Below are 12592 nucleotides of genomic sequence, written 5' to 3'. Positions count from 1 at the left end.
GTTGATAACAAGAATCAACAAATGGGACTTACTTAAACTGAAAAGTTTTCTCTCAGCAAGAGAAACAATAAAAGAGGTAAATAGGGAGCCTACACCCTGGGAACAAATTTTTACTCCTCACACTTCAGATAGAGCCCTAATATCCAGAGTATACAAAGAACTCAAAAAATTAAACAATAAGAAAACAAATAACCCAATCAACAAATGGGCCAAAGACCTGAACAGACACTTCTCAGAGGAGGACATACAATCAATCAACAAGTACATGAAAAAATGCTCACCATCTCTAGCAGTCAGACAAATGCAAATCAAAACCACCCTAAGATACCATCTCACTCCAGTAAGATTGGCAGCCATTATGAAGTCAAACAACAACAAGTGCTGGAGAGGATGTGGGGAAAAGGGTACTCTTATACACTGCTGGTGGGACTGCAAACTGGTGCGAACAATCTGGAAAGCAGTATGGAGATTCCTGGGAAAGCTGGGAATGGAACCACCATTTGACCCAGCTATTGCCCTTCTTGGACTATTCCCTGAAGACCTTAAAAGAGCGTACTACAGGGATACTGCTACATCGATGTTCATAGAAGCACAATTCACAATTGCTAGACTGTGGAACCAACCCAGATGCCCTTCAATAGATGAATGGATAAAAAAAATGTGGCATTTATACACAATGGAGTACTACGCAGCACTAAAAAATGACAAAATCATAGAATTTGCAGGGAAATGGATGGCACTAGAGCAGATCATGCTTAGTGAAGCTAGCCAATCCCTAAAAAACAAATACCAAATGTCTTCTTTGATATAATGAGAGCAACTAAGAACAGAGCAGGGAGGAAGAGCAGGAAGAAAAGATTAACATTAAACAGATACATGAGGTGGGATGGAAAGGGAGAGAAAGGGAAATTGCATGGTAATGGAGGGAGACCCTCATTGTTATACAAAATTACATATAAGAGGTTGTGAGGGGAATGGGAAAATAAACAAGGAGAGAAATGATTTACAGTGGATGGGGTAGTGAGAGAAGATGGGAGGGGAGGGAGGGGAGATAGTAGAGGATAGTAAAGGTAGCTGAATACAACAGTTACTAATAGGGCATTATGTAAAAATGTGGATGTGTAACCGATGTGATTCTGCAATCTGTATTTGGGGTAAAATTGGGAGTTCATAACTAACTTGAATCTATTGTATGAAATATGATATGTCAATAGCTTTATAATGTTTTGAACAACCAATAAAAAAAATAAATTAAAAAAAAAAAAAGAATAAGCCTAAAAGGCTTTTTGGTTTGCCAACTGGAAAAAGAGGGTTTGTATATACTTACAGGGAAGGAGGCAGAAAAAAGTCTGGGAGGGAAGATATGAACCTGAATTTTTTACATGTTAAGTGTAAGAAGCCTATTACTAGATACCCAAAGAGAGATAACTAGAGTGGTAGATGAATCCGTGAGTGTAAACTTTAGGGGACAGGTACAGAATAAAATAAAAATTTACGAGTCACTTATATATGACTGATATCTAAGTCATGAGACTAAAAAAGACTAACAAAAAAATTAAGACATATAGAAAGGAAGAGTAAGATTTACACAGCAGTGGTTTTATACCACATTGCTTTGGACTTTCATCTGACCCCTACCAATGAAAACCTATGGAGAAGTCTTTCTTTTTGTCCATATCAGAAAATTTTCCTCATTTATAGGGATTTTTTTCAGAGACTCTTTGTGCCTATCCTACTTCAACTGATATTAAGTACACAATGTAATCCTGGGCTTAAGTTTGTTCCCATAATTCTCTTAGGCTGTAATCAAATCAGGTGTGTGATTAAATTTTTTTGAATATTTTACAGCAAATAGTGTTTTTAATCCGGTCCCATTACTATTTTCTTTATGTGACTGCAATGGTTTGAGTGGATTGCTCAATAACTTAAATGTTGAAAATGTAAAGGATAAGCTAAAGTTCACATTTCCTAATTTTTAAAATCATTTTTATTGGTGTCTTATAATTATACATAATAGTGGGATTCATTATATATGCACAGAGTAGAAACATACAATTTGGTCAGTTTTGTTCTCTGATATCTTTCTTTTCCCTCCCTGTGGTCCCCTTCCTTCCTTTTCTACTGATCTCCCCCCGCTTTTTTTTTTTTAGTGAAATTCCCTTTCCTTTTTTCTCTCTAGCTTTCACATATGAGAGAAAACATATGACCCTTGACTGATGTGACTTATTTTGCTTAATATAATGCTCAAATTCAAATATCTTATTCTATTTTTATTTTTAAATTTAAGTTGTTGATGGACCTTTATTTTGTTTATTTGTATGTGGTGCTGAGAATCGAACCCAATGCCTCATGCATGCCAGGCAAGTGCTCTACCACTGAGCCACAACCCTAGCCCCTCAAATATCTTATTCTTTAATAAAGTATTCATTCTCCTATCCTAGAGCTTCCTTCTATATACTAGACACAGAGCCTTGAGTAGGTGCTTTGGAAGGGGTATATCATAGCTTGTAGTCTGCAGGAGTTTACAGTAGAAGTGAGAAGATATGAAAGCATAAGAACACTCAACATATGAAAACTTGAGTGATTATTAAATGCTAACAATAAAAACCACAGAAATTAAGAAGAGTTAAAGTCACTTCAGACCAAAACTGTCAGGTATGACTTTATGATGGATTTGTTTTGATTTGGATCACAAAGTCTAGGTATTTAGCTGAGGCCTTTACTGGACTGGAGCTCACACTCAGGTACATGTTAATAGGTGGAGACTAAAAGTTTTTGCTTATTCTGAAAAGATACAGATGCAGGCCTCCCTCCCATAAGAGGCTGTTGAAGACAGGTGCAATGACACACACCTGTAATCCCAGTGACTAGGGAGGTTGAGGAAGGAGAATCCAAGTTTGAGACCAGACTCAGCAATTTAATGAGATCCTATCTCAAAATAAAAAGGACTGGGGATGTAGCACAGTGGTAAAACATGCCTCTGGGTTCAATTCCCAATTACCAAAAAAGGAAAAAAAAAAAAAAAAAAAAAGAGGTTTTGGAGATGGAATGTAAATCACTGGTAATGAAGCGAAAGGATATGCAAGAAGTATGGAGAAAATGCCACATGCATAGTTGAGGCAAATCAAAGTTTTCCTAGGGGATAATATTAGACTTTCTATATACTCTCTAATAGTGTTGCTAAACATAAAATTCAGAAACCAACTACATTTATAAGTTTGTTATGTGTCTTTATATATACTTTTCTATACAATATTCCAAAGAATTAAGGTGAAAGTAAAAGAAATTAGCATAACAAAAGACATGAAAACCATTTGATAAATTTAGTTATTGAAAGTAGCAAAAATCTCCTTTAAAATTAAAAAAAGCATGATTGATATTCAGCTAACCTTTTAATATATTTGAAGAAACAGCCACCTACATCAATTAAAGAAAAAAATAACCCACCCAAACTTTCTAGATTGGCACTGTAAGAATAATTTCTTCTTAAGGAAGCAACAGTTGAGTCTCGGTCCTAACTTGGAATCTCTGATTGTACTGCTTCAACTTTGGTGAGATGGGGGTGACCTTTAACACTGGTTCAATTGTGGCAAAGACTTTTCTCCTTGACTCCCCTCCCCATAGCACAACTGAAACAAAGGTGGGACACTGAAAATGCTTTGAGTAAAAGGCAAAGAGGATACAATGAACAAAGCATACCATAAAAAAATGAATATTATAAGAAGCAGATATAGATAAGATACCACTTATTAATCTTCAGTTTATAATCCAAATTTTTTGTGTTTCCAAATCCAAAACACAAAATAGTGTTTTCCTAGAGACTTGGAAAACCAAACCTAGAAATGAGGCTACTACATTTCACAATCAAACCAGGTTTCTGTTTTTGTATTTCTGGCTAAGGTCCTTGCCTCTTCCCAGACTGACTGAAATCAGAAATATTCAACCCTTCAAAGTAGTGTTATCATTATATCAGACCTCAAAACACAAATACACACAACAAGAACTGATTCCAATAAGTCTTAACACTCTTGTGTAACACGGAGGTGGAAATGAGAGGGAAGCCATTCTTTTTCTTTGGGGTGGGGGGATTGAATCCAGGGGTGCTTAACCATTGAGCCACATCCATAGCCCTTTTTAGGTTTATTTTGAGAAAGGGTTAAGACAAGCAATTGAGACTCACTAAATTGCTTGGGGCCTGGCTAAACTGTTGAGGCTGGCTTTGAACTCATGATCCTCTTGCTGGGATTACAGGTGTGTGATATCACACCTGGCAGGAAGCCATTCTTTGAATCATGTCACTCTCTTTTTTAATAGTTAAACAATTCTGAAATCAATACATCCAATTCAGCTTTTGCAACACCAGTGGTCTTCTAATTATTGAAACAAAATTCAGGAATGGAGATGTAGCTCAGTGGTAGAGCATATGTTTTGTATGTCTGAGGCCCTGATTCAATCCCCAGCACTACAAAACAAAACAAAACTTCAAAACAGTGTCTAAAACTACAAATATTTTAAGAAAAACTTAAAATCAATGATTACGAAGTATGAGAATAGCCCTTATTTAAAATCACAAATTTAACATTATGTTTTAGAGTTCCACAAAATTATTTATGTTTATATGAAATAGCTAAGAATACTAAATTGGTTTCAGATAATACCATAGAGAAAAATTCTAATAACTACTTTATAAATGAAAATATACATAGCAAGACCTCACATGGATTCAGTTTTTACATTAAACCTGAAAACTATAATGTTCATTTAAGGAATGGCTCCAGCAATTCTCCACATAATATCTACTTTAAATAAACTCACTGAATGCACTTGTAAATTATTTTCCTTTAGCCGTCTCATTATTCAATATGCTTTCAAGGAACATGGTGATGAAAGAAGAAAAATACCTCTTTCTAACATAACCATACTGGCAAGAACATCAACATTATCAGTATTCAAAGAATGTCTTGGCAGGTTAAACCTTCATAAAAAGAAGGAACACTATCTAATCCAAGTTATCAAAATAGCAATAGGACTTCTCATATTATGGGCAGTATGATTGTTGATTTCTAAAGCAGAAAAAAAAAATAAAGACATCAATATTATCATGTTTAAATTTTAAACAAAGACCAAAACATCCTTCCCAACAGCATATGAAGGAGTGATGAAAGTTAACAATGTTTAAAAGAAAAAGACTAAGAGCACTGAAGGATTCAACATTTAAAGAGACTGAGGATAACATGTCAATACTATTTTGGAAGTTTCAACAATATAGTTTAACATTTCTTGAGGCACAACAGGACTACTGAAAAACAAAAAATTAGAATAATAATCTGTACTAACAACAAAAGAGCTCAAAAATAAAAAGCCTGTTCTCATTCAGTCCATGGTCTGTCTCCTTGCATAACAATAGCTAATGTTCAATTTTACTGTAAGACTTTTGATAATCTTTTATTACTTTCATAGTATAACATTCAACATACGCTCCAGAAGTTGAACTGCATAAGAAATTATTGAAGGCCATAAAGGCATTTGTTTAATATAAGTTCAGACAATAGTGTCCTCTGAAAATACTAAAATATAGTGTATTACAAAATACTACTTTCAATTCTCAGCAGAAAACACCCACACTAAACTTTAAAATTTAAAAGACTTATATTGACTTCAAATGAATAAAAACTCAAGATCTCAACCAAATAATTCTGATATACTCATTTTCATTATGTGAGGCAATAATCCTATTTTGTCTATCATTCAAAACTTTTTAGTAATCACTTTTCTTTCACGAACAACTAATTCCTATCTCTACTCACATGTTAGCCTTTTCATCTGTTTTCCCTTTCTGATTACCATGTTTCTTCTGATCTTGGTGTTTTCGTAACTTGGAGACATTTAACTTTTAATTACTTAACGTCTTCTGAATCAAGAGGTCATAGGGTTATTTATATTAGCAGGACCAGCCTCTATCCATCAACATCCTGAGGAATCATACCATGGTAGAGCTGAAAGGGATCTCAAGGTATCATTTGGTTGAGCTCTATGCCAGCAGGAACAGGTGGCTGACTAGTCTTAATTTTTTTCTTTTAATATGACCAAAGATTTTGATCATAAACATTTCACCATGGCTTAAAGTCAGAAGATAAAGAATCTTCTTGATAAATGAGTAAAAAAGACATAGAATAGAAAGAAACTGAGACAAAATAGCTTCTGACCTCAGCACTATTACTTAGTACAAAATGTGAAACAATTCCTTTGATCACTCTGAGCTTCATTCCTCATACAGAGATAATGCTGTTTATCTCACACAAAGTTATTTTAAGTATTCTGAAATTTGGAAAAGGACTATGCTGGTGGGACTGCAAATTGGTGCAAGCACTCTGGAAAGCAGTATGGAGATGCCTTAGAAAACTTGGAATGGAACCATCATTTGACCCAGTTATCCACTCCTAGGTCTATACCCAAAGGACTTAAAATCAGCATACTATAGTAACACAGCCACATCAATGTTTATAGCAGCACAATTCACAATAGCTAAGCAGTGGAACCAACCTAAATGCCTTTCAATAGACGAATGGATAAAGAAACTGTGGTATATATACACAATAAAATATTACTCAACATTAAAAGAGAAAAAATTATGGTATGTGCAAGTAATTGGAGGAAGTTGTAGAATATCATGCTAAGCGAAGTAAGCCAATCCCCAAAAACCAAAGGCCAAATCTTCTCTCTGATAAGTGGATGCTGATCCATAATGGAGTGCGGGGGAGGAAATGTGACTGGGCAAAGGGGAGAGTGCTGAAGAGAGTGGGTATGGGGGCAGGAAAGATGATGGGATGTGATGGGCATTACCACCTCTATACATGTATCACTGCACATGTGGTGCAATGCTACATCTAGCATCATGTACAATAAGAGAAATGAAAAGTTGTGCTGCAATTGTGTACAATGTATCAAAATGCATTCTGCTGTCATATATACCTAATTAAAATAAATAAATAAATTTATATTTTTTAAAAAAGACTGGGAAGAGAACACAATAGAGTGTACAGAACCTGCACTCCAAGGCATGCTAAGTTTCAAATTCCATTTCAACAACTTTTTAGTTGCTCAACACTAAGCAAAGTATGGAACCTCTTGGAGTTCAGCTCAGAGGACAACTGCAAAATTGATAAAATGTCCACCTCACTTGGTTGTTATTGTGAGGATTACAGGAGATTAATGCACCTAGATAGATCCTGGCTTGCAAGTGTTAATTCTTTATTCCTCTGAGGCTTCCATGCTGCTGTGTGATTCTGCTCTCCTTCCACTAAATATTTCAAGGTGCTCATGTGGAATTTTGTAAAAAAAAAAAAAAAAATCAGAAAATACATGAAACTTTCTTTCCCATAAAATTCATCAAGCAATAAGATGAAATCCCTTCCTTATAAGCCCTGCTCTAAAAAATGGAAAGAAATGAGGTAGTTTCCTTAAAAAAACAAAAACAAACAAACAAACAAAACAGTTTAGAAGGTAAAAACATGTCACTGAATTGTACATTCTTTAAAGGAACAGAACAAGTCTTACCCATCTTCAAGATTTTCAGAGTCTATCTTAGCTTTTCATAAAAGGGAGTGCTCAAGAATTTCTTGGATAAAAAAGTCTACTTAGGGAATCTCTGGTCTTATATATTAAGAATATAAGGTTTAATCAGATTTCATACAGATATTAGTTGACAAGTTATAGATTTTTTATATAACAAAGATAAAAATAAATGAACGTGAACTATATTTTTGAAAAAAGATTATGTATTTCCTTGGGACTACTATTACAAAACACTATAAACCAGGTGGCTTGTAAATAGAAGAAATGCATTTCTCACAGTTCTGGAGGCTAGGATCCAAGATCCTAAAAGTCTGGTGAGGACCAACTTCCTGGTTCACTGTGTGTGCTGAGATGGTAGAAGATGAAAGGCAGCTCTCTGGAGTCTCTTTTATAAGAGCACTAACAACATTCATGAATGCTTTGCCCTCATGCACTAGGCTCCATGTCCTAAAACCATCACACTGGTGATTAAGTTTTCAAGAAATGAATTGGGTAGTGAAAGAGACGGTAAACATTCAGTCCATACTAGATATCTGATTTATATAATATACACTATTCCTTTGTTATATTGTATATTTAAAGAATTTTATAAAATTCAATAGTGCTCACCTTATTATGTACAAAAACAATCCTTAAATCTGGTCTAAGGATACCATAACTTATGAGGAGATCCTGGACCTTTTTAATTTCATCTTTACATTTTTTAGCGGTGGAGTAAAATTGTTTTCTTACAGGTAGATTCTTAAATAATCTCAAAGCTGTTACAGTTGTACCTGTTGGTAGATAAGAGGAAAGAATATTGAGATTTGGAAAAAAACTTTACGGATCTTCAAATTCACTTATAATCCATAATTACTCCTTTCTATTGCTAAATGCTAATTCTCCTCTAAGATTGGGAACCCAAAGAAGATACACCTTTGCAAACCATTTTGATCTCCTCCTTGACTGTTCTATTTGTAACTTGCTTAATATAATCTCTTCTATGTAGTCTAAACAACAATAATTTTATTTCTATCACTACAGAGAAACATGGGCTTACCAGAATGCAGTATCTTTAAAAATCTGCTAATATTCAAACCACTTGAGGATGTTGTTTGTTCTGTACTTTAAAGTACAACATACCGGTGGTACAAGACTACATATCATATGTGGTAACCTTAATTCCAAACAGAATTAATATCTACTAAACTGGTTTAATTTGCCTCATCTTCAATAACAAACATTCATAACACAGCATAATCAAACAAAAGAATTATTTTTAACTTAAGAATTAATTTAACTAAAAAACTGAACGTAGGTATAAAAATTTACAATGGTAACTATTAGGTTAATAGTTTTTTTAGCCAGGCATGGAGGCACAGGCCTGTAATCTCAACAACTTGGGAGACTGAAAAAAGAGGATCAAAAGTTCAAGGCCAGCCCCAGCAGCTTAGCAAGACCCTCAGCAACTTAGAAAGACCCTGTCTCAAAATAAAAAATAAAAAGGACTGGAATTATAGCTTAGTGGTAAAGCACCCCCTGGGTTCAATCCCCAATACAAAAATAAATAAAGCTTTTGTTTAAAAAAATAACTGTGAAATTAGGACTAGAAGTTTGTCATGTATAATAGATGCCATGTGTGGTTGTTTTCTTTTGTTTGCAGTACTGGTAACTAAACCAAGGGTCTCACACATGCTAGGCAAGTGCTCTATTACTGAGCAATACCCCAACCCTTTTAACTTTACTTTGAGACAGGGTATTCCTAAATTGCCCAGGCTGGACTCAAATTTGCAATCCTGCTTACTTAGCTTCCCTAAGGGGTGAGATTACAGACATGGGCCACCACACCCAGCAAGTGCATGTTTTTAAACTACTAGTCACCAATTCATCTTAGACTTATGACATAACTTTTCCCAGAGTTGAATGCAGAGTTGAAAACCATTGAGAAGTCAAAAATTCAATTTATGTCTTTGGCTTCCTGTCTTGCCATATGATTTCTCCCTCCTACGTGTGCAGAAGCACTGTGATGCCCATTCACCATAAGTTACTCAGCAGAGTTGAGCCAATGCTGGTACTATGCCCTTGAACTTTTCAATCTGTAAACTAATTTCTTTTCTTTACAAGTTACCCAGCCTTGGGATTTTTTGTGCAGCAATAAAAACAGATTGGTACTGAGGAATAGGGTCACTGCTCTGACTATAAAATGTGAAAAAGCAGCTTTGGAACTGGGAAATGGGTATATTGAAAGAGTCTAAAGAGCAAACTAGAAAAAGCATAGAATTTTTTTAGAAAGCAGCACCTTACAGGCAATTCTGGAAATAGTTCCAAAGACCAGGAGATTAGGCAATTAGTTTCAGAAGGAAATGAGGATTCTTTTGGAAACTGGAGTTGCCTTATATGCCAGTGAAGTGTCTGTTGGCTGCAGGTATGGTTCAAGTGGGCCTAGGTACCACTTGGTCTGTTGCAGATCTTAATGGCATCCAGGTATTGCTTATTTTGCAGATACACAGAATGTAAGAGTTGTGGCGGCTTCCACCATGATTTCAAAAAAAAGCCTTGAAGGCCAGGCAGAAGTTTGCTACAGGGTCTGGGCCCTGGCAAAGATTCTCCACTGGGAGAATGCCTAGTTGAACTAGGCCCACAGCCAGGACCCAAGAAACAAAGGGCAACAAGCCTAAGAAAAGATCAAACATCTGTGGGTAGCCCCAAAGAGTAGTTATGTGGCCTATGTCCAGCGAACTTGTAGGACCAGGGCTGCCTGAGGCTTCCCACCACTGAAGTATGTGCAGGATATTAGAATTATAGCTTTAAGATGTAATGTCACCCCTACTGGGCTTGGGTCTTAATTTGGGATGATTACTGCTTTCTACCAGATTACTCTTCCCTTTTGGAATATGAATGTTCATCCTATCTTTATCCTACCTTTGTATTTTAAGAGTATGAAACTTGTTTCTTAACTTTTCAGGCTCACAGCTGGGAATTTACTTTGAGTCTCAGATGAGACTTTGGACTTTTAAGTGATACTGGAAGAGTTAAAAGACATTGGGGATTTTGGAGATTAAATGGCTGTATTTTTTTTTTACTGTGTGACAGATATGAATCTTGGAAGGTGAAACACTATGTTTTGGATATGGTTTGCCCCTCAAGAGTTCATGTGTTGGAAGTCTGGCCCTTAATGTTGCACCATTAAGAGGTAGGGTCTAATGGGAGGTCATTAAGTTAGTGAGAACACCGCCTTAAGAATTCAGGAAGTTCTCTTGAGACCTCAATTGTTCTCTCAAGGGAAAGTCTTTATAGAAAAGCTGGACCCCTCCCTAGTCTCTGGCTTCCTGTCTGCATATGCTACTGCCATTGTGATGGCATCCACTCTGAGGTTCTCACCAGAGCCAAGCTAATGCCAGTGCCACGCCCTGGAACCTCACAAACTATGAAGTAAATAAACCTCTTTTCTGTTACAAGTTTTTCAAAACATCAATTTATTGCAGGCAAACTTGGCACTAATAACATTTGATCAGATGATTTGTTGTCAGCAACCATTCCATGCATTATAGAATGTTTAGCAACATCTTTGGCCTCTTATCCACTAGATGCCAGTGGCAACCTCAATTTTGAGAATCAAATATGTCTACAAATATGCTAATTGTTCCTGACAGGGTGAGGGTGCTGCCCATAGCTGAGAAACACTGATTTAGCATACAGCAACTAGCATCTTTCTTTCTTTTTTAAGTAAAATAAGAATAAACTAGAATAAAAAATGAAGTGCATCACAATAGTAATGATACATATTATTTCATGAAATGTTTGTTTAGATTTTATGAACTGGCTTGTTATATAAAACGTGTTTCTTATACTGAATTGGAATTAAAAAGGCTTAAAACAACTACAATTGTCTTATTGCTTTTATATATAATATATATGTATTTTTTTAGTTGTCGATGGACCTTTATTTATTTGTTTGTTTATTTATTTATTTATATGTGGTGCTGAGAATCAAACCCAGTGCCTCACACATGTGAGGCAAGTGCTCTACCACTAAGCCACAACCCCAGCCCTCCTATTGCTTTTGACAAAGGGTAAAAAACAAAAAGACATGGAAATCACAAGAGTAATACAAGACTTGTGAACTCTAAAATAAAATCAGGAGTTCTACAAGGAGAAAAAGAAATGAAACTAAGAAGAAAATTTTCTAGTTTAAAAGCTTGAACGCAAACTTTAAGAGTTTGCTTCATTACAGGGAAGAATATTTTTAAATTAAAGAAAAAAATCACTTTCCAATGGAAATCCTAAATTTTATGAACATGAAGAAAATTTACAAACTTTCAGAAAGAAAAAAACATTTCTTACAAGAAAATTTAACATAAAACTTCTTACCTGTGGTACCACAAGACAATCTCCACCTGATTAAGGGGAAACTACAAAACCAACATCCAAGCATGTATGCCTGTAATCATCTCAGTGGTTCGGGAGGCTTAGGCAGGAGGATCATTAGTTCAAAACTAGCCTTAGCAATTTAGCAAGGCCCTAAGCAACTCAGCAAGACCCTGTTTCCAAATAAAATATAAAAAGGGCTGGGGATGGGGCTCAGTGGTTAAGTGCCCTGGGTTCAATCTACAGTAAACCACCTCCCCCGTTAAAAAAAAAAAAAAAATCAAGAAAACACCCATCCTCTAGTAATAAAGACAAAAATGAAGACATTTTTGAACTTGCAAAAATTCACAAGTATATCACTTAGGCACATATGATGAAAATAATGGAAGATAATCTCTAACCAAATAATAATGACATGAAAATACAGCTTTTAGCCAGATGTGGTGACACACCTATATTCCCAGCGACTCTAGCAACTCAGGAGGCTGAGACAGAAGGATTGCAATTTCAAAACTAGCCTCAGCAACTTGGCAAGGCTCTAAGAAACTTAGTGAGTCTTTGTCTCAAAATAAAGAATAAAAAAGGCTAGGGATGTGGCTCTGCGGTCAAATGCCCCTTGGTTTAATCTGGGTTGAATCCACAGTAGCCCCATCCCGAACTGCAAAATAGA

At 35.6% G+C, this 12592-nt stretch overlaps 1 protein-coding gene across 7 annotated transcripts in view; it reads right to left on the bottom strand.

Moving 5' to 3' along the window:
* The window catches only part of Pms1 (PMS1 homolog 1, mismatch repair system component), a 128684-nt gene that overhangs the window by 90058 nt on the left and 26034 nt on the right, over positions 1 to 12592 (bottom strand). For 6 of the 7 annotated variants that reach the window (XR_009227035.1, XR_009227036.1, XM_058580323.1 and 3 more), the window contains one exon: positions 8185 to 8348. The exons of the other annotated variant lie outside the window; for it this stretch is intronic. Coding sequence is in view for 4 of the 6 variants with exons in the window: in XM_058580323.1 (XP_058436306.1) it covers positions 8185 to 8348 (164 nt within the window). In the remaining 2 variants the exon portion in view is untranslated. The remainder of the gene's footprint in view (positions 1 to 8184; positions 8349 to 12592) is intronic. 7 annotated transcript variants of the gene reach the window in all.

This window comes from Marmota monax, unplaced genomic scaffold (genome assembly GCF_021218885.2).
Source record: "Marmota monax isolate L192 unplaced genomic scaffold, Marmota_monax_Labrador192_F-V1.1 WCK01_AAM20220418_F8-fsc00007, whole genome shotgun sequence".
Lineage (NCBI taxonomy): Eukaryota > Metazoa > Chordata > Mammalia > Rodentia > Sciuridae > Marmota > Marmota monax.
Note: the sequence above shows the minus strand (reverse complement) of the source record. Positions and strands in the feature narration are given on the sequence as shown.